This window comes from Oncorhynchus mykiss, chromosome 18 (genome assembly GCF_057628025.1).
Source record: "Oncorhynchus mykiss isolate SJ-2025 chromosome 18, ASM5762802v1, whole genome shotgun sequence".
Lineage (NCBI taxonomy): Eukaryota > Metazoa > Chordata > Actinopteri > Salmoniformes > Salmonidae > Oncorhynchus > Oncorhynchus mykiss.
The window spans coordinates 79,320,023-79,343,870 of record NC_143039.1 but is presented as its reverse complement, the minus strand read 5'-3'; the positions used below and the strand labels follow the sequence as shown (position 1 = coordinate 79,343,870).

Below are 23,848 nucleotides of genomic sequence, written 5' to 3'. Positions count from 1 at the left end.
AATCATAGGATGTGTAATTATAGGATGTAATCACAGGATGTGTAATCATAGGATGTGTAATTATAGGATGTAATCACAGGATGTGTAATCATAGGATGTGTAACCATAGGATGTGTAATTATAGGATGTGTAATTATAGGATGTGTAATTATAGGATGTAATCATAGGATGTGTAATTATAGGATGTAATCATAGGATGTGTAATCACAGGATGTGTAATCATAGGATGTGTAATTATAGGATGTAATCATAGGATGTGTAATCATAGGATGTGTAATTATAGGATGTAATCACAGGATGTGTAATCATAGGATGTGTAACCATAGGATGTGTAATTATAGGATGTGTAATTATAGGATGTGTAATTATAGGATGTAATCACAGGATGTAATCACAGGATGTGTAATCACAGGATGTGTAATCATAGGATGTGTAATTATAGGATGTAATCACAGGATGTGTAACCATAGGATGTGTAACCATAGGATGTGTAATCACAGGATGTGTAATCATAGGATGTAATCACAGGATGTAATCACAGGATGTAATCATAGGATGTGTAATTATAGGAGGTGTAATTATAGGATGTGTAATCATAGGATGTGTAATTATAGGATGTAATCACAGGATGTAATCACAGGATGTGTAACCATAGGATGTGTAACCATAGGATGTGTAATCACAGGATGTGTAATCATAGGATGTAATCACAGGATGTAATCACAGGATGTGTAACCATAGGATGTAATCACTGGATGTTTAATCATAGGATGTGTAATCATAGGATGTTATCATAGGATGTGTAATCACAGTGTAAGAACATTTTAAATGCCTCAAAGCATGAGCTGATCCAAAGTCGTTATTGGCTAGCCACAGCAGTCAACTAGCTAGCTAAGTAGCAATTTCACTTTTTAGCACATTCACTCATTTATTTGTTAGCATTTAACAAGTTAGCTACCAAATGTTATTGTCTACCTGTCAGAGTAGCTAGCAAGCAGCGAAATATGACAAATAAAACAATCCAATAAATCTGATCTGACCGTTCAGACACAAGTCACATGGCCAGGAATCAGATTTGTATCGGACTACGAAGGTGGATGTAAATGGGGCTTGAATTATCCAATTCCAATCCAATTTGACTGTGAAGACAACAGGAAAAACAACAGATTAGAATCGCATATACCCCCAAAAATGATTTGAGTCACTTCAAAATGCCGATCTGAACAAGGATTAAGGGTAGCAACATAACAGTAGTGCACCCTATTCCCTATAGGTCCTGGTCAACAGTAGTGCACCTTATAGGTCCTGGTTAACAGTAGTGCACCCTATTCCCTATAGGCCCTGGTCAATAGTTGTGCACCCTATTCCCTATAGGTCTCTGGTCAACAGTAGTGCACCTTATTCCCTATAGGTCTTTGGTCAACAGTAGTGCACCCTATTCCCTATAGGTCCTGGTTAACAGTAGTGCACCCTATTCCCTATTGGCCCTGGTCAATAGTTGTGCACCCTATTCCCTATAGGACTCTGGTCAACAGTAATGCACCCTATTCTCTATAGGTCTCTGGTTAACAGTAGTGCACCCTATTCCCTATGGGTCTCTGGTCAACAGTAGTGCACCCTATTCCCTATAGGCCCTGGTCAACAGTAGTGCACCCTATTCCCTATAGGTCTCTGGTCAACAGTAGTGCACCCTATTCCCTATAGGTCTCTGGTCAACAGTAGTGCACCCTATTCCCTATAGGTCTCTGGTCAACAGTAGTGCACCCTATTCCCTATGGGTCTCTGGTCAACAGTAGTGCACCCTATTCCCTATAGGTCTCTGGTCAACAGTAGTGCACCCTATTCCCTATAGGTCTCTGGTCAACAGTAGTGCACCCTATTCCCTATAGGTCTCTGGTCAACAGTAGTGCACCCTATTCCCTATAGACCCTGGTCAACAGTAGTGCACCCTATTCCCTATAGACCCTGGTCAACAGTAGTGCACCCTATTCCCTATAGGTCTCTGGTCAACAGTAGTGCACCCTATTCCCTATAGACCCTGGTCAACAGTAGTGCACCCTATTCCCTATAGGCCCTGGTCAACAGTAGTTCACTGTGTAGCTTCCTCCTCCATCTCTCTGTGTTAAAACTTCTAAGCTGTACCTTGTCAGCCATCTTCATGGCAAAGAGGAATGTGTGTATGCGCGCGCACGTGTGTGCGTGTGTGTGTGTGTGTGTGTGTATGATGAGCTTGCTGAGAGTAAAGTGCTGGTACTGTTAGAAAAACACAAGAGATTTCCCCAGAGGCTTTTTCCTCCATTAAAACTTGCTGACGGCTTTGTCATCCACTAAGCACCCCCGTTCATCTCCTCCTCTCCCGTTCCTCTCCTCCTCTCCCGTTCCCCCCGTTCCTCATCTCCTCTCCTCCTCTCCCGTTCTCGTCTCCTCTCCCGTTCCCCCGTTCCTCGTCTCCTCACCTCCTCTCCCGTTCCCCCCATTCCTCATCTCCTCTCCTCCTCTGCCGTTCCTCCTCCTCTCCTCTCCTCCTCTCCCGTTCCCCCCATTCCTCGTCTCCTCTCCTCCTCTGCTGTTCCTCCTCTCCTCTCCTCTCCTCTCCTCTCCCGTTCCTCCTCCTCTCCTTCTCCCTTCTTTCCCACACTCCTCCCTCCTTACCCTCACAGGAAAACACCCATGTTCCTCCTATCCTCTCCTCCTCCCCCTGTTCCTCCTCTCCTCTCCTCCTCTCCTCTCCTCTCCTCCTCCCCCCCGTTCCTCCTCTCCTCTCCTCTCCTCCTCTCCTCTCCTCCTCTCCTCCTCCCCCTGTTCCTCCTCTCCTCTCCTCTCCTCTCCTCTCCTCTCCTCTCCTCCTCCTCCCCCTGTTCCTCCTCTCCTCCTCTCCTCCTCCCCCTGTTCCTCCTCTCCTCCTCCTCCTCCCCCGGTTCCTCCTCTCCTCCTCTCCTCCTCACCCTGTTCCTCCTCTCCTCCTCCTCCTCCCCCTGTTCCTCCTCTCCTCCTCTCCTCCTCTCCCTGTTCCTCCTCTCCTCCTCTCCTCCTCCCCCTGTTCCTCCTCTCCTCCTCTCCTCCTCCCCCTGTTCCTCCTCTCCTCCTCCCCCTGTTCCTCCTCTCCTCACCCTCCTCCCCCCGCATAGCTATGGAGCAGTATTTACTAGCCAAGCTGAGGCAGTCTATTGCCAAGTAGGTTCAGTTTACACTACTAAGGCTCTGATATCCTGTCCTACTTGTCGCTCTCAAGATACACACACACACACACACGTTACCCATTGCAACCTGTCCTGTTTGCACTCAGTCGTACCTGAACTGCATGTCTTGGTCTCTCTCTCTCTCCTTCCCTCTAGGCTTGGGCCATATTCCATATCTCTGAGTATTTGGAAAAAGCCAAAGGATGGTTTTTCAATACCATCTAAACAATTTCTTTGAAGTTTTTTAATAAAGCAGATTGTGTTCTTCAATTCACTAGGTCACATTATTTTACATTATGATAGGCAACGTAGTTCCCAAGAACAGTTGAGCCAGTCACGTGTTTGTTTCTAAATAGCACAACAGGAGAAAGAGGGAGATGGTGAATTCATAGGGAGATGGTGAGTCCATAGGGAGATGGTGAGTCCACAGGGAGATGGTGAGTTCATAGGGAGATGGTGAGTCCACAGGGAGATGGTGAGTTCATAGGGAGATGGTGAGTCCATAGGGAGATGGTGAGTCCACAGGGAGATGGTGAATTCATAGGGAGATGGTGAGTCCATAGGGTGAGTCCACAGGTAGACGGTGAGTCCATAGGGTGAGGCCACAGGGAGATGGTGAGTTCATAGGGAGATGGTGAGTCCACAGGGAGAGTCCACAGGAAGACGGTGAGTCCATAGGGTGAGTCCACAGGGAGATGGTGAGTTCATAGGGAGATGGTGAGTCCACAGGGTGAGTCCACAGGGAGACGGTGAGTCCATAGGGTCAGTCCACAGGGAGATGGTGAGTTCATAGGGAGATGGTGAGTCCATAGGGTGAGTCCACAGGGAGATGGTGAGTTCATAGGGAGATGGTGAGTCCACAGGGTGAGTCCACAGGGTGAGTCCACAGGGAGATGGTGAGTTCATAGGGAGATGGTGAGTTCATAGGGAGATGGTGAGTCCATAGGGTGAGTCCACAGGGAGATGGTGAGTTCATAGGGAGATGGTGAGTTCATAGGGAGATGGTGAGTCACAGGGAGATGGTGAGTCCACAGGGAGATGGTGAGTCCACAGGGAGATGGTGAGTTCATAGGGAGATGGTGAGTCCACAGGGAGATGGTGAGTCCATAGGGAGATGGTGAGTCCATAGGGAGATGGTGAGTCCATAGGGAGATGGTGAGTCCAGAGGGAGATGGTGAGTCCACAGGGAGATGGTGAGTCCACAGGGTGAGTCCACAGGGAGATGGTGAGTCCACAGGGTGAGTCCACAGGGAGATGGTGAGTTCATAGGGAGATGGTGAGTCCACAGGGAGATTGTGAGTCCATAGGGTGAGTCCACAGGGAGATGGTGAGTTCATAGGGAGATGGTGAGTCCACAGGGAGATGGTGAGTCCACAGGGAGATGGTGAGTCCACAGGGAGATGGTGAGTCGACAGGGAGATGGTGAGTTCATAGGGAGATGGTGAGTTCATAGGGAGATGGTGAGTTCATAGGGAGATGGTGAGTCCACAGGGAGATGGTGAGTCCACAGGGAGATGGTGAGTTCATAGGGAGATGGTGAGTTCATAGGGAGATGGTGAGTCCACAGGGTGATGGTGAGTCCACAGGGAGATGGTGAGTCCACAGGGAGATGGTGAGTCCACAGGGAGATGGTGAGTTCATAGGGAGAGTGTGAGTCCATAGGGAGAGTCCACAGGGAGACGGTGAGTCCATAGGGTGAGTCCACAGGGAGATGGTGAGTTCATAGGGAGATGGTGAGTCCACAGGGTGAGTCCACAGGGAGACGGTGAGTCCATAGGGTGAGTCCACAGGGAGATGGTGAGTTCATAGGGAAATGGTGAGTCCATAGGGTGAGTCCACAGGGAGATGGTGAGTACATAGGGAGATGGTGAGTTCATAGGGAGATGGTGAGTCCATAGGGTTAGTCCACAGGGAGATGGTGAGTTCATAGGGAGATGGTGAGTTCATAGGGAGATGGTGAGTCACAGGGAGATGGTGAGTTCATAGGGAGATGTTGAGTCCATAGGGAGATGGTGAGTCCACAGGGAGATGGTGAGTCCACAGGGAGATGGTGAGTCCACAGGGAGATGGTGAGTCCGTAGGGAGATGGTGAGTCCATAGGGAGATGGTGAGTCCACAGGGAGATGGTGAGTTCATAGGGAGATGGTGAGTCCACAGGGAGATGGTGAGTCCATAGGGAGATGGTGAGTCCACAGGGAGAAGGTGAGTCCATAGGGAGATGGTGAGTCCATAGGGAGATGGTGAGTCCATAGGGAGATGGTGAGTCCATAGGGAGATGGTGAGTCCACAGGGAGATGGTGAGTCCACAGGGTGAGTCCACAGGGAGATGGTGAGTCCACAGGGTGAGTCCACAGGGAGATGGTGAGTTCATAGGGAGATGGTTAGTCCACAGGGAGATTGTGAGTCCATAGGGTGAGTCCACAGGGAGATGGTGAGTTCATAGGGAGATGGTGAGTCCACAGGGAGATGGTGAGTCCACAGGGAGATGGTGAGTCCACAGGGAGATGGTGAGTCGACAGGGAGATGGTGAGTTCATAGGGAGATGGTGAGTTCATAGGGCGATGGTGAGTTCATAGGGAGATGGTGAGTCCACAGGGAGATGGTGAGTCCACAGGGAGATGGTGAGTTCATAGGGAGATGGTGAGTTCATAGGGAGATGGTGAGTCCACAGGGAGATGGTGAGTCCACAGGGAGATGGTGAGTCCACAGGGAGATGGTGAGTTCATAGGGAGATGGTGAGTCCACAGGGAGATGGTGAGTTCATAGGGAGATGGTGAGTCCACAGGGAGATGGTGAGTCCACAGGGAGATGGTGAGTCCACAGGGAGATGGTGAGTTCACAGGGAGATGGTGAGTCCATAGGGAGATGGTGAGTCCAGAGGGAGATGGTGAGTTCATAGGGAGATGGTGAGTCCACAGGGAGATGGTGAGTCCACAGGGAGATGGTGAGTCCATAGGGTGAGTCCACAGGAAGATGGTGAGTTCATAGGGAGATGGTGAGTCCACAGGGAGATGGTGAGTCCACAGGGAGATGGTGAGTCCATAGGATGAGTCCACAGGGAGATGGTGAGTTCATAGGGAGATGGTGAGTCCATAGGGTGAGTCCACAGGGAGATGGTGAGTTCATAGGGAGATGGTGAGTCTAGAGGGAGATAGTGAGTTCATAGGGAGATGGTGAGTCCAGAGGGAGATGGTGAGTCCATAGGGTGATGGTGAGTTCATAGGGTGAGTCCACAGGGAAATGGTGAGTCCACAGGTTTCTTTATCATCGAGTATCTGTGTGTCGCCCATGAGGTGACGAACTTACACTTGTACGTATTTCACTCCTAAATGTCTGACATCAGCTACCTTATTATGTCTTTCTGCCATCCTCTGCTCTGTGTACACATGCTGCTCTTCCTCCACAGTTCTCTCCCCTCTGCTCTTCCTCCTCTGTCCCCCCCCCCCCTCTGCTCTTCCTCCTCTGTCCCCCCCCCCTCTGCTCTTCCTCCACAGTTCTCTCCCCTCTGCTCTTCCTCCTCTGTTCCCCCCCCCTCTGCTCTTCCTCCACAGTTCTCTCCCCTCTGCTCTTCCTCCTCTGTTCCCCCCCCCTCTGCTCTTCCTCCTCTGTCCCCCCCCCTCTGCTCTTCCTCCACAGTTCTCTCCCCTCTGCTCTTCCTCCTCTGTCCCCCCCCCCCTCTGCTCTTCCTCCACAGTTCTCTCCCCTCTGCTCTTGCTCCTCTGTTCCCCCCCCTCTGCTCTTCCTCCACAGTTCTCTCCCCTCTGCTCTTCCTCCTCTGTCCCCCCCCCTCTGCTTTTCCGCCTCTGTTCCCCCCCCTCTGCTCTTCCTCCTCTGTTCCCCCCCCCTCTGCTCTTCCTCCTCTGTCCCCCCCCCCCCTCTGCTCTTCCTCCTCTGTTCCCCCCCCCTCTGCTCTTCCTCCTCTGTCCCCCCCCCTCTGCTCTTCCTCCTCTGTTCCCCCCCCCCTCTGCTCTTCCTCCTCTGTTCCCCCCCCCTCTGCTCTTCCTCCTCTGCCCCCCCCCCTCTGCTCTTCCTCCTCTTCCCCCCCCTCTGCTCTTCCTCCTCTTTCCCCCCCCCCTCTGCTCTTCCTCCACAGTTCTCTCCCCTCTGCTCTTCCTCCTCTGTTCCCCCCCCCTCTGCTCTTCCTCCACAGCTCTCTCTCCTCTGCTCTTCCTCCTCTGTTCCCCCCCCCTCTGCTCTTCCTCCACAGTTCTCTCCCCTCTGCTCTTCATCCTCTGTCCCCCCCCCCTCTGCTCTTCCTCATCTGTCCCCCCCCCCTCTGCTCTTCCTCCTCTGTTCCCCCCCCCTCTGCTCTTCCTCCTCTGTTCCCCCCCCCTCTGCTCTTCCTCCTCTGTTCCCCCCCCCCCTGCTCTTCCTCCTCTGTCTCCCCCCCTCTGCTCTTCCTCCTTTGTCCCCCCCCCCCCCTCTGCTCTTCCTCCTCTGCCCCCCCCCCCTCTGCTCTTCCTCCTCTGTCCCCCCCCCCCTCTGCTCTTCCTCCACAGTTCTCTCCCCTCTGCTCTTCCTCCTCTGTCCCCCCCCCCTCTGCTCTTCCTCCTCTGTCCCCCCCCCTCTGCTCTTCCTCCTCTGTCCCCCCCCCCTCTGCTCTTCCTCCTCTGTTCCCCCCCCCCCTCTGCTCTTCCTCCTCTGTCCCCCCCCCCTCTGCTCTTCCTCCTCTGCCCCCCCCCCCTGCTCTTCCTCCTCTTTCCCCCCCCCCTCTGCTCTTCCTCCTCTGTTCCCCCCCCTGCTCTTCCTCCACAGTTCTCTCCCCTCTGCTCTTCCTCCTCTGTCCCCCCCCCCTCTGCTCTTCCTCCTCTGTCCCCCCCCCCCTCTGCTCTTCCTCCACAGTTCTCTCCCCTCTGCTCTTCCTCCTCTGTTCCCCCCCCCTCTGCTCTTCCTCCTCTGTTCCCCCCCTCTGCTCTTCCTCCTCTGTCCCCCCCCCCTCTGCTCTTCCTCCTCTGTTCCCCCCCCCTGCTCTTCCTCCTCTGCCCCCCCCCCCTCTGCTCTTCCTCCTCTGTCCCCCCCCCCCTCTGCTCTTCCTCCTCTGTTCCCCCCCCTCTGCTCTTCCTCCTCTGTCCCCCCCCCCTCTGCTCTTCCTCCACAGTTCTCTCCCCTCTGCTCTTCCTCCTCTGTTCCCTCCCCCCCCTCTGCTCTTCCTCCACAGTTCTCTCCCCTCTGCTCTTCCTCCTCGGTCCCCCCCCCTCCTCTGCTCTTCCTCCACAGTTCTCTCCCCTCTGCTCTTCCTCCTCTGTTCCCCCCCCCTCTGCTCTTCCTCCTCTGTTCCCCCCCCCTCTGCTCTTCCTCCTCTGTTCCCCCCCCCTCTGCTCTTCCTCCTCTGTCCCCCCCCCCCTTTGCTCTTCCTCCTCTGTTCCCCCCCCCTCTGCTCTTCCTCCTCTGTTCCCCCCCCTCTGCTCTTCCTCCTCTGTTCTCCCCCCCCCCCCGTCTCTGCTCTTCCTCCCCAGGTCTTCCTTCAGAAAAGCCTGCATCACAACTCTGTTCATTTGCACAATTTCTCTCTTTCACATGTCCAAAATCACCAAAAATGACATTATTCTTGTATATTTTTATGAGCTGGATTTGCCTGTCTTTGCAATTTGTTTGTGTTTGTTTTTTAGCTAACATCGTCTAGGTGATTTCTCTGTTACCTGTGCTAATTTTGTTAGCATTCTAGTAATAGACTCGTACGTTGTACGTTTTAGCACCCCCAAGTGTGCAATGCCGGTAATACCATAAATCCCTGGATAGCGGCATGTAAATCTGGATACCCCCCAAGCCTACTTCCCTCACTCTCTTTTTGCTTTCACTCAACCACCAGTAATTGAAGCTTAGTCGTTAAAACGGCTCTACTTAGTTGAAAAAGGGTGATACTAATGAGTCATTTGGAACTCAAAATGGTAGGCAGGAAGAACGTACAACGAACTTCGCCAATTATGAGTCAAATCCATCCTAATCCTGCTACGGTGAGGCAGCACGATGAAAACGGCTGCGTAATCGCTCCCGAAATCAGTTAACTGGGACAGCCTAATGTGGCCATTGTTGTTAAATATTCACTCATTAAATTTCAATGCCCAGGGCAGAAGAGAATTATTAGAGATATGGGAGAACTAGCAAGAACAAGGGGAAAGTTGGGCAAGTTACTGTGTTTGGATGTGGCATATCTGCACCTTCCCCTAATGTTCAGCTTGACTGATTAGCGACGATCGCTGAAAACTTGGTGACATCAGACATTGTCCTGTAACTGTGTCGACTGTCTTGATAAAAGTCCACAGGGTGAAGGTGACTGAATATGTCGTCTGAGGAACAAACATTTGGGAGAGAAGAGTCGTCTGTGTGCAAACTAAGAACAGTAGATATCAACATTATAAATTCTCAAACTGTCTCAGAAGATTACAGTTTTTCCATTTGCTAACATGGTCAAAACTGAAGTGACATTTGGTGAAAACCCTTCACACAGTCAGCAAAACAAAAGTGTATGTGGACCAAACTGGGAATCATTTTTTTCATTGTTTTTCACACAAAATGCATTCAATGACCACATTCTCTGAAAGCCATCAACTCTTTTCTCATTCATATTCCACCACTGGCAAAACTATTTTTCTGCAACGTGTGTTTTCAAATGCTAAAACACTGTTTCCAAAACTGTTAAAAACAGAATGATGACAAAATGTGGTGCATTTCTGCAGTAACTGAAACAAATAGAACATCTCTGCAGAATATTTCAGCATTCCGAACACAGCTGATTGTAATTTCAGCTGAAAGCCGACCCAAGATTCATGATTTTAGTCTCGTTACCGAACAGACATAAGATGACGGCTTCAGAATGATTTAGTTTGGAAACGTGGACCAAGGAAGACAGGTTGGTGGGGGGAAGAAGAGTGGCAGGGAGAGGGAGACAGGTTGGTGGGGGATAGAAGAGTGGCAGGGAGAGGGAGACAGGTTGGTGGGGGAAGGAGAGGAAGACAGGTTGGTGGGGGAAGAAGAGTGGCAGGGAGACAGGTTGGTGGGGAGAGAAGAGTGGCAGGGAGAGGGAGACAGGTTGGTGGGGGGAAGAAGAGTGGCAGGGAGAGGGAGACAGGTTGGTGGGGGAAGAAGAGTGGCAGGGAGAGGGAGACAGGTTGGTGGGGGAAGGAGAGGAAGACAGGTTGGTGGGGGAAGAAGAGTGGCAGGGAGACAGGTTGGTGGGGAGAGAAGAGTGGCAGGGAGAGGGAGACAGGTTGGTGGGGGGAAGAAGAGTGGCAGGGAGAGGGAGACAGGTTGGTGGGGGAAGAAGAGTGGCAGGGAGAGGGAGACAGGTTGGTGCGGGATAGAAGAGTGGCAGGGAGAGGGAGACAGGTTGGTGGGGGAAGAAGAGTGGCAGGGAGACAGGTTGGTGGGGGAAGAAGAGTGGCAGGGAGACAGGTTGGTGGGGAGAGAAGAGTGGCAGGGAGAGGGAGACAGGTTGGTGGGGAGAGAAGAGTGGCAGGGAGAGGGAGACAGGTTGGTGGGGGAAGAAGAGTGGCAGGGAGAGGGAGACAGGTTGGTGGGGGATAGAAGAGTGGCAGGGAGAGGGAGACAGGTTGGTGGGGGAAGGAGAGGAAGACAGGTTGGTGGGGGAAGAAGAGTGGCAGGGAGACAGGTTGGTGGGGAGAGAAGAGTGGCAGGGAGAGGGAGACAGGTTGGTGGGGGGAAGAAGAGTGGCAGGGAGAGGGAGACAGGTTGGTGGGGGAAGAAGAGTGGCAGGGAGAGGGAGACAGGTTGGTGCGGGATAGAAGAGTGGCAGGGAGAGGGAGACAGGTTGGTGGGGGAAGAAGAGTGGCAGGGAGACAGGTTGGTGGGGGAAGAAGAGTGGCAGGGAGACAGGTTGGTGGGGAGAGAAGAGTGGCAGGGAGAGGGAGACAGGTTGGTGGGGAGAGAAGAGTGGCAGGGAGAGGGAGACAGGTTGGTGGGGGAAGAAGAGTGGCAGGGAGAGGGAGACAGGTTGGTGCGGGATAGAAGAGTGGCAGGGAGAGGGAGACAGGTTGGTGGAGGAAGAAGAGTGGTAGGGAGAGGGAGACAGGTTGGTGGGGGAAGGAGAGGAAGACAGGTTGGTGGGGGAAGAAGAGTGGCAGGGAGACAGGTTGGTGGGGAGAGAAGAGTGGCAGGGAGAGGGTGACAGGTTGGTGGGGGAAGAAGAGTGGCAGGGAGAGGGAGACAGGTTGGTGGGGAGAGAAGAGTGGCAGGGAGAGGGAGACAGGTTGGTGGGGGATAGAAGAGTGGCAGGGAGACAGGTTGGTGGGGAGAGAAGAGTGGCAGGGAGACAGGTTGGTGGGGAGAGAAGAGTGGCAGGGAGACAGGTTGGTGGGGAGAGAAGAGAGGCAGGGAGATGGGAGAATACGTGGAGAACAAAGGAGAGGAAGACCAAGAGAAGTGGTCTCTGATGAGATGAGGGCCACAATTACTGACCATTGTAAACCATGGTCTCTCGGAGAGAGACAGGTTGGTGGGGAGAGAAGAGAGGCAGGGAGATGGAAGAATACGTGGAGGACAAAGGAGAGGAAGACCAAGAGAAGTGGTCTCTGATGAGATGAGGGCCACAATTACTGACCATTGTAAACCATGGTCTCTCGGAGAGAGACAGGTTGGTGTGGAGAGAAGAGAGGCAGGGAGATGGGAGAATACGTGGAGGACAAAGGAGAGGAAGACCAAGAGAAGTGGTCTCTGATGAGATGAGGGCCACAATTACTGACCATTGTAAACCATGGTCTAGAGGACGGTTTAAAGGTTCAACCAACCAGTGTTCAACAGTTGCATCAACAATAAGAATTTTCCGGCAAAACAACAGGTGAGATGTGCTTCCTTCAATGATAATTGAACTGCATATTACAGTACAATAACATTACGTTCACATTTTGACATGTACTGACATTTTGAAATATATTGATTTGTTTTGTGTGTTTCAGTAGGATCCAAAGGTTGCCTCCCACAGGAGGGAGAGGCAGAATATTATCAGACGGCAGGAAATTGACATGGTAATTGGCAACAATGCAATACAACTGCAGGAAATTGGGGACAGAGTGATGGCAGACCATATCACTGTTGGGAATGTGAATATGGTCAGAAAAACGACAATTGCCAGAGTCCTAGAGAAACAAGCATGAAACACTGTACCCTTTGAGAGAAACGGTGAATGTGTGAAAGAACTCCGGTATCAATATGTCCAGGTAAGATGTCTGTCCAGGTAAGATGTCTGTCCAGGTAAGATGTCTGTCCAGGTAAGATGTCTGTCCAGGTAAGATGTCTGTTCAGGTAAGATGTCTGTTCAGGTAAGATGTCTGTCCGGGTAAGATGTCTGTCCAGGTAAGATGTCTGTCTGTCTGTCCAGGTAAGATGTCTGTCCAGGTAAGATGTCTGTTCAGGTAAGATGTCTGTCCAGGTAAGATGTCTGTCCAGGTAAGATGTCTGTCCAGGTAAGATGTCTGTTCAGGTAAGATGTCTGTCCAGGTAAGATGTCTGTCCAGGTAAGATGTCTGTCCAGGTAAGATGTCTGTTCAGGTAAGATGTCTGTCCAGGTAAGATGTCTGTTCAGGTAAGATGTCTGTCCAGGTAAGATGTCTGTCCAGGTAAGATGTCTGTTCAGGTAAGATGTCTGTCCAGGTAAGATGTCTGTTCAGGTAAGATGTCTGTTCAGGTAAGATGTCTGTTCAGGTAAGATGTCTGTCCAGGTAAGATGTCTGTTCAATAACCAATCAGGGTACATATGTCACACCCTAATTTGTTTCACCTGTTCTTGTGATTGTCTCCACCCCCTCGAGGTGTCGCTTATTATCCCCAGTGTATTTATCCCTGTGTTTCCTGTCTCTCTGTACCAGTGTATTTATCCCTGTGTTTCCTGCCTCTCTGTACCAGTGTGTTTATCCCTGTGTTTCCTGTCTCTCTGTACCAGTCTATTTATCCCTGTGTTTCCTGTCTCTCTGTGCCAGTGTATTTATCCCTGTATTTCCTGTCTCTCTGTACCAGTGTATTTATATATATCCGATAGCACACTCTCATAGATAAAGCCCATCCAATAGCGCCATTGATTAAAACATTCAGCCGGTGAAATCTGAAAACAAGCCCAACACCCAACCTACAGTACAACCCAACCTACAGTACAACCCAACCTACAGTACAACCCAACCTACAGTACAACCCAACCTACAGTACAACCCAACCTACAGTACAACCCAACGTACAGCCCAACGTACAGTACAACCCAACGTACAACCCAACATACAGTACAACCCAATGTACAGCACAACGTACAGTACAACCCAACGTACAACCCAACGTACAGTACAACCCAACATACAGTACAACCCAACGTACAGCCCAACGTACAGTACAACCCAACGTACAACCCAACGTACAGTACAACCCAACGTACAGCCCAACGTACAGTACAACCCAACGTACAGCACAACGTACAGTACAACCCAACGTACAACCCAACGTACAGTACAACCCAACGTACAGTACAACCCAACGTACAACCCAACCTACAGTACAACCCAACCTACAGTACAACCCAACATACAGCCCAACGTACAGTACAACCCAACGTACAACCCAACGTACAGTACAACCCAACGTACAGTACAACCCAACGTACAACCCAACCTACAGTACAACCCAACCTACAGTACAACCCAACGTACAGCACAACGTACAGTACAACCCAACGTACAACCCAACGTACAGTACAACCCAACGTACAGTACAACCCAACGTACAACCCAACCTACAGTACAACCCAACGTACAACCCAACGTACAGTACAACCCAACGTACAGCCCAACGTACAGTACAACCCAACGTACAGCACAACCCAACGTACAACCCAACCTACAGTACAACCCAACGTACAGCCCAACGTACAGTACAACCCAACGTACAGTACAACCCAACGTACAGCCCAACGTACAGTACAACCAAACATCGACAACTGCTTGAAATGTAAACACTGATTGACTTCTTCTGAATCTGTAACTATAACGTGAGAGGAGGAAGGTACTGTGTTCAATCATCTGGGTCTGGGATAAGAGGACGGTACTGTAGCTAGTCATCTGGATCTGGGATAAGAGGACGGTACTGTGTTCAGTCATCTGGGTCTGGGATAAGAGGAGGAAGGTACTGTGTTCAATCATCTGGGTCTGGGATAAGAGGACGGTACTGTGTTCAGTCATCTGGGTCTGGGATAAGAGGATGGTACGCTGTATCTGTGGCCTATACGACCAAGCCATGATGAATGTCTGAGGGATGTACAGCATTCCATATGAATCACAGAGTAAGGACTAACATATCACAACACACTATCGTCTACACGGATTAAAACCACAACACTTCCGTCTGGAACCAAAGTGTTGATCAGTGTTTCCCAGTGGACTCTAATTCGTGTTTTATGTTTGCTCTCAAGGTATATTTAATGTGCCTAAACATATTAGTGCTTTGCCGATTCCAGCTCTGATTTAGAAAATACCGTGGCACAAACAACACGTTAATCTAGGTGAGAGAGAGACGACTCAAGTAGCAAAACGGAGTAAACTATAAACACATTACAAGGGTGACATAACTCATGTAACAAGCCAAACATTGAAATAGCATTGTACAAATACGGTATACCATCCAGCCCTACTAAGGCCCATGTCTCTCTGGGTAGAAATCCTGGCTTTGACAGAGGCCCTGTGTCAGCTGTCACTCACAGTCAGGACTCCCTGTCTGAAAGCTCCGTCGCCCTGCAGTCTGCCACCACTGTCCCCAGGAGAAAAGACAGACGGACAATGATAGACTTATGGCAGGATCAGGCCACATTACTGCATTTAACCCAGGTCGAACCCATAAGGCTCTGGTCAAAAGTAGTGCACTATGTTGGGAATAGGGTGCCATTAGGGTGCCAATAGGGTGCCATTAGGGTGTCAATAGGGTGCCATTAGGGTGCCAATAGGGTGCCAATAGGGGGTCAATAGGGTGCCATTAGGGTGCCAATAGGGTGCCATTAGGGTGCCAATAGGGTGCCAATAGGGTGTCAATAGGGTGCCATTAGGGTGCCAATAGGGTGCCAATAGGGTGTCAATAGGGTGCCATTAGGGTGCCAATAGGGTGCCATTAGGGTGCCAATAGGGTGCCATTAGGGTGACAATGGGGTGCCAATAGCCTTGTTAAAATGCAAGGCTAAATGTAACACAACTACAGGCAAGATGTGGGTCACACTGAAGGCCAGAAAAGGAGCAGACAAAGACCAGGCAACATATACATGGAGCCAACCAACCCAGGGCATTCTGGCTGTAGCCAACCAACCCAGGGCAGTCTGACTGGAGCCAACCAACACAGGGCAGTATGAATAGAGCCAACCAGCCCAGGGCAGTCTGAATAGAGCCAACCAGCCCAGGGCAGTCTGAATAGAGCCAACCAACCCAGGGCAGTCTGACTGTAGCCAACCAACCCAGGGCAGTCTGACTGTAGCCAACCAACCCAGGGCAGTCTGAATAGAGCCAACCAACCCAGGGCAGTCTGACTCGAGCCAACCATCCCAGGGAAGTCTGACTGTAGCCAACCAACCCAGGGCAGTCTGACTGTAGCCAACCAACCCAGGGCAGTCTAACTGTAGCCAACCAACCCAGGGCAGTCTGAATATAGCCAACCAACCCAAGGCAGTCTGACCGGGGCCAACCAACCCAGGGCATTCAAAATTAGAGCCAACCAACCCAGGGCAGTCTGAATAGAGCCAACCAACCCAGGGCAGTCTGCATAGAACCAACTAACCCAGGGCAGTCTGAATAGAGCCAACTAACCCAGGGCAGTCTGAATAGAGCCAACTAACCCAGGGCAGTCTGAATAGAGCCAACCAGCCCAGGGCAATCTGACCGGAGCCAACCAGCCCAGGGCAGTCTGAAAAGAGCCAACCAACCCAGGGCAGTCTGAATAGAGCCAACCAACCCAGGGCAGTCTGCATAGAACCAACTAACCCAGGGCAGTCTGAATAGAGCCAACTAACCCAGGGCAGTCTGAATAGAGCCAACTAACCCAGGGCAGTCTGAATATAGCCAACCAGCCCAGGGCAGTCTGACCGGAGCCAACCAGCCCAGGGCAGTCTGAAAAGAGCCAACCAACCCAGGGCAGTCTGAATAGAGCCAACCAGCCCAGGGCAGTCTGACCGGAGCCAACCTACCCAGGGCAGTCTGAATAGAGCCAACAACTCAGGGCAGTCTGAATAGAGCCAACCAACCCAGGGCAGTCTGAATAGAGCCAACCAACCCAGGGCAGTCTGAATAGAGCCAACCAACCCAGGGCAGTCTGACTGTAGCCAACCTACCCAGGGAAGTCTGAATAGAGCCAACCAACTCAGGGCAGTCTGAATAGAGCCAACCAACCCAGGGCAGTCTGAATAGAGCCAACCAACCCAGGGCAGTCTGAATAGAGCCAACCAACCCACGGCAGTCTGACTGTAGCCAACCTACCCAGGGCATTCTGACTGGATCCTACCTACAGTAACTAACTGTATCCTACCTACAGTAACTAACTGTATCCTACCTACAGTAACTGACTGTATCCTACCTACAGTAACTGACTGTATCCTACCTACAGTAACTAACTGTATCCTACCAACAGTAACTAACTGTGTCCTACCTACAGTAACTGACTGTATCCTACCTACAGTAACTAACTGTATCCTACCTACAGTAACTGATTGTATCCTACCTACAGTAACTGACTGTATCCCACCTACAGTAACTGACTGTATCCCACCTACAGTAACTGACTGTATCCTACCTACAGTAACTAACTGTATCCTACCTAACAACAGTAAATAACTGTAGCCCACCTACCTACAGTAACTGACTGTATCCTACCTACAGTAACTGACTGTATCCTACCTACAGTAACTGACTGTATCCTACCTACAGTAACTAACTGTGTCCTACCTACAGTAACTAACTGTATCCTACCTACAGTAACTAACTGTGTCCTACCTACAGTAACTAACTGTATTCTACCTACAGTAACTAACTGTATCCTACCTACAGTAACTAACTGTATTCTACCTACAGTAACTAACTGTATCCTACCTACAGTAACTAACTGTATCCTACCTAACAACAGTAAATAACTGTAGCCCACCTACCTACAGTAACTAACTGTATTCTACCTACAGTAACTAACTGTATCCTACCTACAGTAACTAACTGTATCCTACCTAACAACAGTAAATAACTGTAGCCCACCTACCTACAGTAACTGACTGTATCCTACCTACAGTAACTAACTGTGTCCTACCTACAGTAACTAACTGTATCCTACCTACAGTAACTCACTGTATCCTACCTACAGTAACTCACTGTATCCTACCTACAGTAACTGTGTCCTACCTACAGTAACTCACTGTGTCCTACCTACAGTAACTAACTGTATCCTACCTACAGTAACATTAGCAAACAACAACATGTGTCAGAATACTGTGTATCAAAACCATTCAAAGATCAAAACTACAGTCAAGTCTAAACTGATGATGTAGGAAATCCAAAGCCTGTTTTATGAGTCAAATGTGGAAACAAAATGTGTATAATAACGTTTTTTAAGAGGCTTCCCAAAGCCTGTGTTACGAGGAATAATCTCTGCCTCTTGCTATATTATGTCCCTTCACCCCCAGAGCTTAGACAGGTTTGACCTAAAGACTAATCATCCCCAGACAGGTGTGACCTAAAGACTCTTCCTGTAATCATCCCCGGACAGGTGAGACCTAAAGACTCTTCCTGCAACCATCCAGTAATGTGATATGAAAAACAGTCTGCTGAGGATATGGAGATGAAATAACTAAAAAGCATAGAGGGACAGGCATGATGAGAAAGGAGAGAGATGAGAGAGAGAGGAGAGAGGAGAGAAGAGAGAGAGAGAGAGAGAGAGAGAGAGAGAGAGAAGCATGATGAGAGAGGAGAGAGAGAGATAGGCTGAGAGAGAGAGAGAGAGAGAGAGAGCGAGGCAGAGAGAGAGAGAGAGAGGCATGATGAGAGAGGAGAGAGAGAGAGGCAGAGAGAGAGAGAGGCAGAGAGAGGCAGAGAGAGGAGAGAGAGAGAGAGAGAGGCAGAGAGATGCAGAGAGAGAGGAAGAGAGAGGCAGAGAGAGGCAGAGAGAGGCAGAGAGAGGAGAGAGAGGCAGAGAGAGGCAGAGAGAGAGAGAGGAGAGAGAGGCAGAGAGAGGAGAGAGAGAGAGGCAGAGAGAGAGAGGCAGAGAGAGGCAGAGAGAGAGAGAGGCAGAGAGAGGCAGAGAGAGAGAGAGAGGCATGATGAGAGAGGAGAGAGAGAGAGGCAGAGAGAGAGAGGCAGAGAGAGCGAGAGAGAGAGATGTTGAGAGAGAGAGAGAGAGAGAGAGAGAGAGAGGCAGAGAGAGGCAGAGAGAGAGACAGAGAGAGAGAGAGGCAGAGAGAGCGAGAGGGAGTGAGAGAGAGAGAGAGGCAGAGAGAGAGGCAGAGAGAGGCAGAGAGAGAGAGAGAGAGAGGCAGAGAGAGGCAGAGAGAGGCAGAGAGAGAGGCAGAGAGAGGCAGAGAGAGGAGAGAGAGGCAGAGAGAGGCAGAGAGAGAGAGAGGGGCAGAGAGAGAGACATGATGAGAGAGGAGAGAGAGAGGCAGAGAGAGGAGAGAGGCATGATGAGAGAGGAGAGAGAGAGGCAGAGGCAGAGAGAGAGAGGCAGAGAGAGAGAGAGAGAGAGAGAGAGAGAGATACATGTTGAGAGAGGAGAGAGAGAGAGAGAGAGGCAGAGAGAGGCAGAGAGAGAGACAGAGAGAGAGAGAGGCAGAGAGAGATAGAGGGAGTGAGAGAGAGAGAGAGGCAGAGAGAGAGGCAGAGAGAGGCAGAGAGAGAGAGAGAGAGGCAGAGAGAGGCAGAGAGAGAGGCAGAGAGAGGCAGAGAGAGGCAGAGAGAGAGGCAGAGAGAGGCAGAGAGAGGAGAGAGAGGCAGAGAGAGAGAGAGGGGCAGAGAGAGAGACATGATGAGAGAGGAGAGAGAGAGAGGCAGAGAGAGGAGAGAGAGAGAGGCAGAGAGAGAGAGGCAGAGAGAGGCAGAGAGAGAGAGGCAGAGAGAGGCAGAGAGAGAGAGAGAGGCATGATGAGAGAGGAGAGATAGAGAGACAGAGAGAGAGAGGCAGAGAGAGGAGAGAGAGAGAGAGAGAGAGAGGCAGAGAGAGGCAGAGAGAGAGACAGAGATAGAGAGAGGCAGAGAGAGAGAGAGAGGCAGAGAGAGAGGCAGAGAGAGGAGAGAGGCATGATGAGAGAGGAGAGAGAGAGAGGCAGAGAGAGAGAGGCAGAGAGAGAGAGAGAGAGAGAGAGAGAGACATGTTGAGAGAGGAGAGAGAGAGAGAGAGAGAGGCAGAGAGAGGCAGAGAGAGAGACAGAGAGAGAGAGGCAGAGAGAGAGAGAGGGAGTGAGAGAGAGAGAGAGGCAGAGAGAGAGAGAGACAGACATGAAGTAATTATACAGTAGGTAGTGTATGATGAGAAATGAGAGAGAGAAGTTATACATGAAGTAGTTCTACAGTAGGTAGTGTATGATAGTTTGTGTGAATCACGGTGCAAGTTTCTTATTTTCTCCCTCTTTTCTTCAGTCAACACAAAAATCAATCACGACACACGTCCCTTTGGACTCAATTAGCTTCAGTTAAAACAACTGGTGTGACTTCAATGTCCCCCCCCAAGACTAGCCGAGCCGCATCATACTGTGTGTGTGTCTCTGTGTGCGTCCGGTTGACTTGTCAGACTGATGATCTGTCAGCGAGACTCCAGAGCTTCTAAGAGACGGTTGATAATTAGCCCATAATTCCCTGTTCTCTCACTCACACACACTCACTGCCTGAACTGAACTGGAGACAAGGATTGTATGTCACTGTCATCAAACTAGAACGTGATTAAAACGGTTCGGTAATATAATTTGGGTTACTTTCTGTACTTCTGTCAAACGTGTCTCATGTCGTCTACCGATTGAGAATGAAGTCTGTATCAGCAATGATGTCACTTTATAGCAGGAGATCACCGGGCCTGCTCCACTGACTCACTGCTACCTCTAGTCTGTCCTGCTCCACTGCTACCTCTAGTCTGTCCTGCTCCACTGTTACCTCTAGTCTGTCCTGTTCCACTGCTACCTCTAGTCTGTCCTGCTCTCCTGACTCACTGCTACCTCTAGTATGTCCTGCTCCCCTGACTCACTGCTACCTCTAGTCTGTCCTGCTCCACTGTTACCTCTAGTCTGTCCTGCTCCACTGACTCACTGCTACCTCTAGCCTGTCCTGCTCCCCTGACTCACTGCTACCTCTAGTCTGTCCTGCTCCACTAACTCACTGCTACCTCTAGTCTGTCCTGCTCCACTGACTCACTGTTACCTCTAGTCTGTCCTGCTCCACTGCCCCCCTGACTCACTGCTACCTCTAGTCTGTCCTGCTCCACTGCTACCTCTAGTCTGTCCTGCTCCCCTGACTCACTGCTACCTCTAGTCTGTCCTGCTCCACTGTTACCTCTAGTCTGTCCTGCTCCACTGACTCACTGCTACCTCTAGTCTGTCCTGCTCCACTGTTACCTCTAGTCTGTCCTGCTCCACTGACTCACTGCTACCTCTAGTCTGTCCTGACTCACTGCTACCTCTAGTCTGTCCTGCTCCACTAACTCACTGCTACCTCTAGTCTGTCCTGCTCCACTGACTCACTGTTACCTCTAGTCTGTCCTGCTCCCCTGCTCCCCTGACTCACTGCTACCTCTAGTCTGTCCTGCTCCACTGCTACCTCTAGTCTGTCCTGCTCCCCTGACTCACAGCTACCTCTAGTCAGTCCTGCTCCCCTGACTCACTGCTACATCTAGTCTGGCCTGCTCCACTGACTCACTGCTACCTCTAGTCTGTCCTGCTCCACTGACTCATTGTTACCTCTAGTCTGTCCTGCTCCACTGACTCACTGCTACCTCTAGTCTGTCCTGCTCCACTGACTCACTGCTACCTCTGGTCTGTCCTGTTCCACTGACTCACTGCTACCTCTAGTCTGTACTGCTCCACTGACTCACTGCTACCTCTAGTCTGTCCTGCTCCACTGACTCACTGCTACCTCTAGTCTGTCCTGCTCCACTGACTCACTGCTACCTCTAGTCTGTCCTGCTCCACTGACTCACTGCTACCTCTAGTCTGTCCTGGGGAACCACTGTGAGTCTGGATTATATTATGTTATCTCCTCTCTCATACTGACTCTAGTCTGTCCTGAGGAACCACTGGGAGTCTGTCCTGAGGAACCACTGTGAGTCTGGACTGAGTTGTTATCTCCCCTCTCATACTGACTCTAGTCTGTCCTGAGGAATCACTGGGAGTCTGTCCTGAGGAACCACTGGGAGTCTGGACTGTATCATGTTATCTCCTCTATCATACTGACTCTAGTTTGTCCTGAGGAACCACTGGGAGTCTGTCCTGAGGAACTACTGGGAGTCTGGACTGTATCATGTTATCTCCCCTCTCATACTGACTCTTGTCTGTCCTGAGGAACCACTGGGAGTCTGTCCTGAGGAACCACTGGGAGTCTGGACTGTATCATGTTATTTCCCCTCTCATACTGACTCTAATCTGTCCTGAGGAAATACTGGGAGTCTGGACTGTATCATGTTATCTCCTCTCTCATACTGACTCTAGTCTGGACTGAGGAACTACTGGGAGGCTGGACTGTATCATGTTATCTCCGCTCTCATACTGACTCTAGTCTATCCTGAGGAACCACTGGGAGGCTGGGCTGTATCATGTTATCTCCTCTCGCATACTGACTCTGTCCTGAGGAACCACTGGGAGTCTGGACTGTATCATGTTATCTCCTCTCTCATTCTGACTCTAGTCTGTCCTGAGGAACCACTGAGAGTCTGGACTGTATCATGTTATCTCCCCTCTCATACTGACTCTAGTCTGTCCTGAGGAACCACTGGGAGTCTGGACTGTATCATGTTATCATGGAGCTAACATGATACAGTCCAGACTCAACAAAGTCTAGACTCAACATAGCCTTCAGGGATAAAGCCTCCAAGGATAAAGCCTCCAGAACTAAAGCCTCCAGGGATAAAGCCTCCAGGGATAAAGCCTCCAGGGATAAAGCCTCCATAGATACAGCCTCCAGGGATAAAGCCTCCAGGGATAAAGCCTCCAGGGATAAAGCCTCCAGGGATAAAGCCTCCATAGATACAGCCTCCAGGGATAAAGCCTCCATAGATACAGCCTCCAGGGATAAAGCCTCCATAGATACAGCCTCCAGGGATAAAGCCTTCGGGGATAAAGCCTCCAGGGATAAAGCCTCCAGGGATAAAGCCTCCAGGGATAAAGCCTCCATAGATACAGCCTCCAGGGATAAAGCCTCCATAGATACAGCCTCCAGGGATAAAGCCTCCAGGGATAAAGCCTCCAGAACTAAAGCCTCCATAGATACAGGCTCCCGGGGATAAAGCCTCCAGGGATAAAGCCTCCAGGGATAAAACCTCCATAGATGAAGCCTCCAGAGATGAAGCCTCCAGAGATGAAGCCTCCAGAGATGAAGCCTCCAGAGATGTAACCTCCAGAGATGAAGCCTCCAGAGATGAAACCTCCAGAGATGAAACCTAAAGACATGAAGCCTCCAGAGATGAAACCTACAGAGATACAGCCTCCAGGGATAAAGCCTCCAGAACTAAAGCCTCCACAGATACAGCCTCCAGGGATAAAGCCTCCAGGGATAAAGCCTCCGGGGATAAAACCTCCATAGATAAAGCATCCATAGATGAAGCCTCCGGGGATAAAACCTCCATAGATACAGCCTCCAGGGATAAAGCCTCCATGGATAAAGCCTCCAGAGATGAAGCCTCCAGAGATGAAGCCTCCATAGATGAAGCCTCCAGAGATGAAACCTCCAGAGATGAAACCTCCAGAGATGAAGCCTCCAGAGATGAAGCCTCCAGAGATGAAGCCTCCAGAGATGAAGCCTCCAGAGATGAAGCCTCCAGAGATGAAGCCTCCAGAGATGAAGCCTCCAGAGATTAAACCTCCAGAGATTAAACCTCCAGAAATGAAGCCTCCTGAGATGAAACCTCCAGAGATAATCCAATCCAAAATCCAAAATTAAATCTAAGCTTCCTATTTTGCAACAAAGCCTCCTTCACTCATGCTGCCAAACATACCCTTGTAAAACTGACCATGCTACCGATCCACGACTTAGGCACTGTCATTTACAAAATAGCCTCCAATACCCTACTCAATAAATTGGATGCAATCTATCACAGTGCCATCCGTTTTGTCCCCAAAGCCCCATATACTACCCAGCACTGCGACCTGTACGCTCTCGTTGGCTGGCCCTCGCTTCATTCTCATCGCCAAACCCACTGGCAATTCCTCTTTTGGTCACCTTTCCTTCCAGTTCTCTGTTGCCAATGACTGGAACGAACTGCAAAAATCACTGAAGCTGGAGTCTTATATCTCCCTCACTAACTTTAAGCATCAGCTGTCAGAGCAGCTCACAGATCACTGCACCTGTACATAGCCCATCTGTAAATAGCCCATCCAACTACCTCATCCCAAAACTGTATTTATGTATGTATTTATCTTGCTCCTTTGCACCCCAGTATCTCTACTTGCACATTCATCTTCTGCACATCTACCACTCCAGTGTTTAATTGGGATATTGTAATTACTTCGCCACCATGGCCTATTTATT

The 23,848-nt window shown here is 50.4% G+C and overlaps 1 protein-coding gene across 1 annotated transcript in view; it reads right to left on the bottom strand.

Moving 5' to 3' along the window:
* LOC110518582 (CUB and sushi domain-containing protein 2) overlaps positions 1-23,333 on the bottom strand; it is a 552,259-nt gene extending 528,926 nt beyond the window's left edge. The window contains 2 exon segments of the mRNA XM_036953653.2: positions 22,592-23,213; positions 23,327-23,333. Of these exon segments, the coding sequence (XP_036809548.2) occupies positions 22,592-23,213; positions 23,327-23,333 (629 nt within the window).
* Between the last annotated feature and the right edge of the window lie 515 nt (positions 23,334-23,848).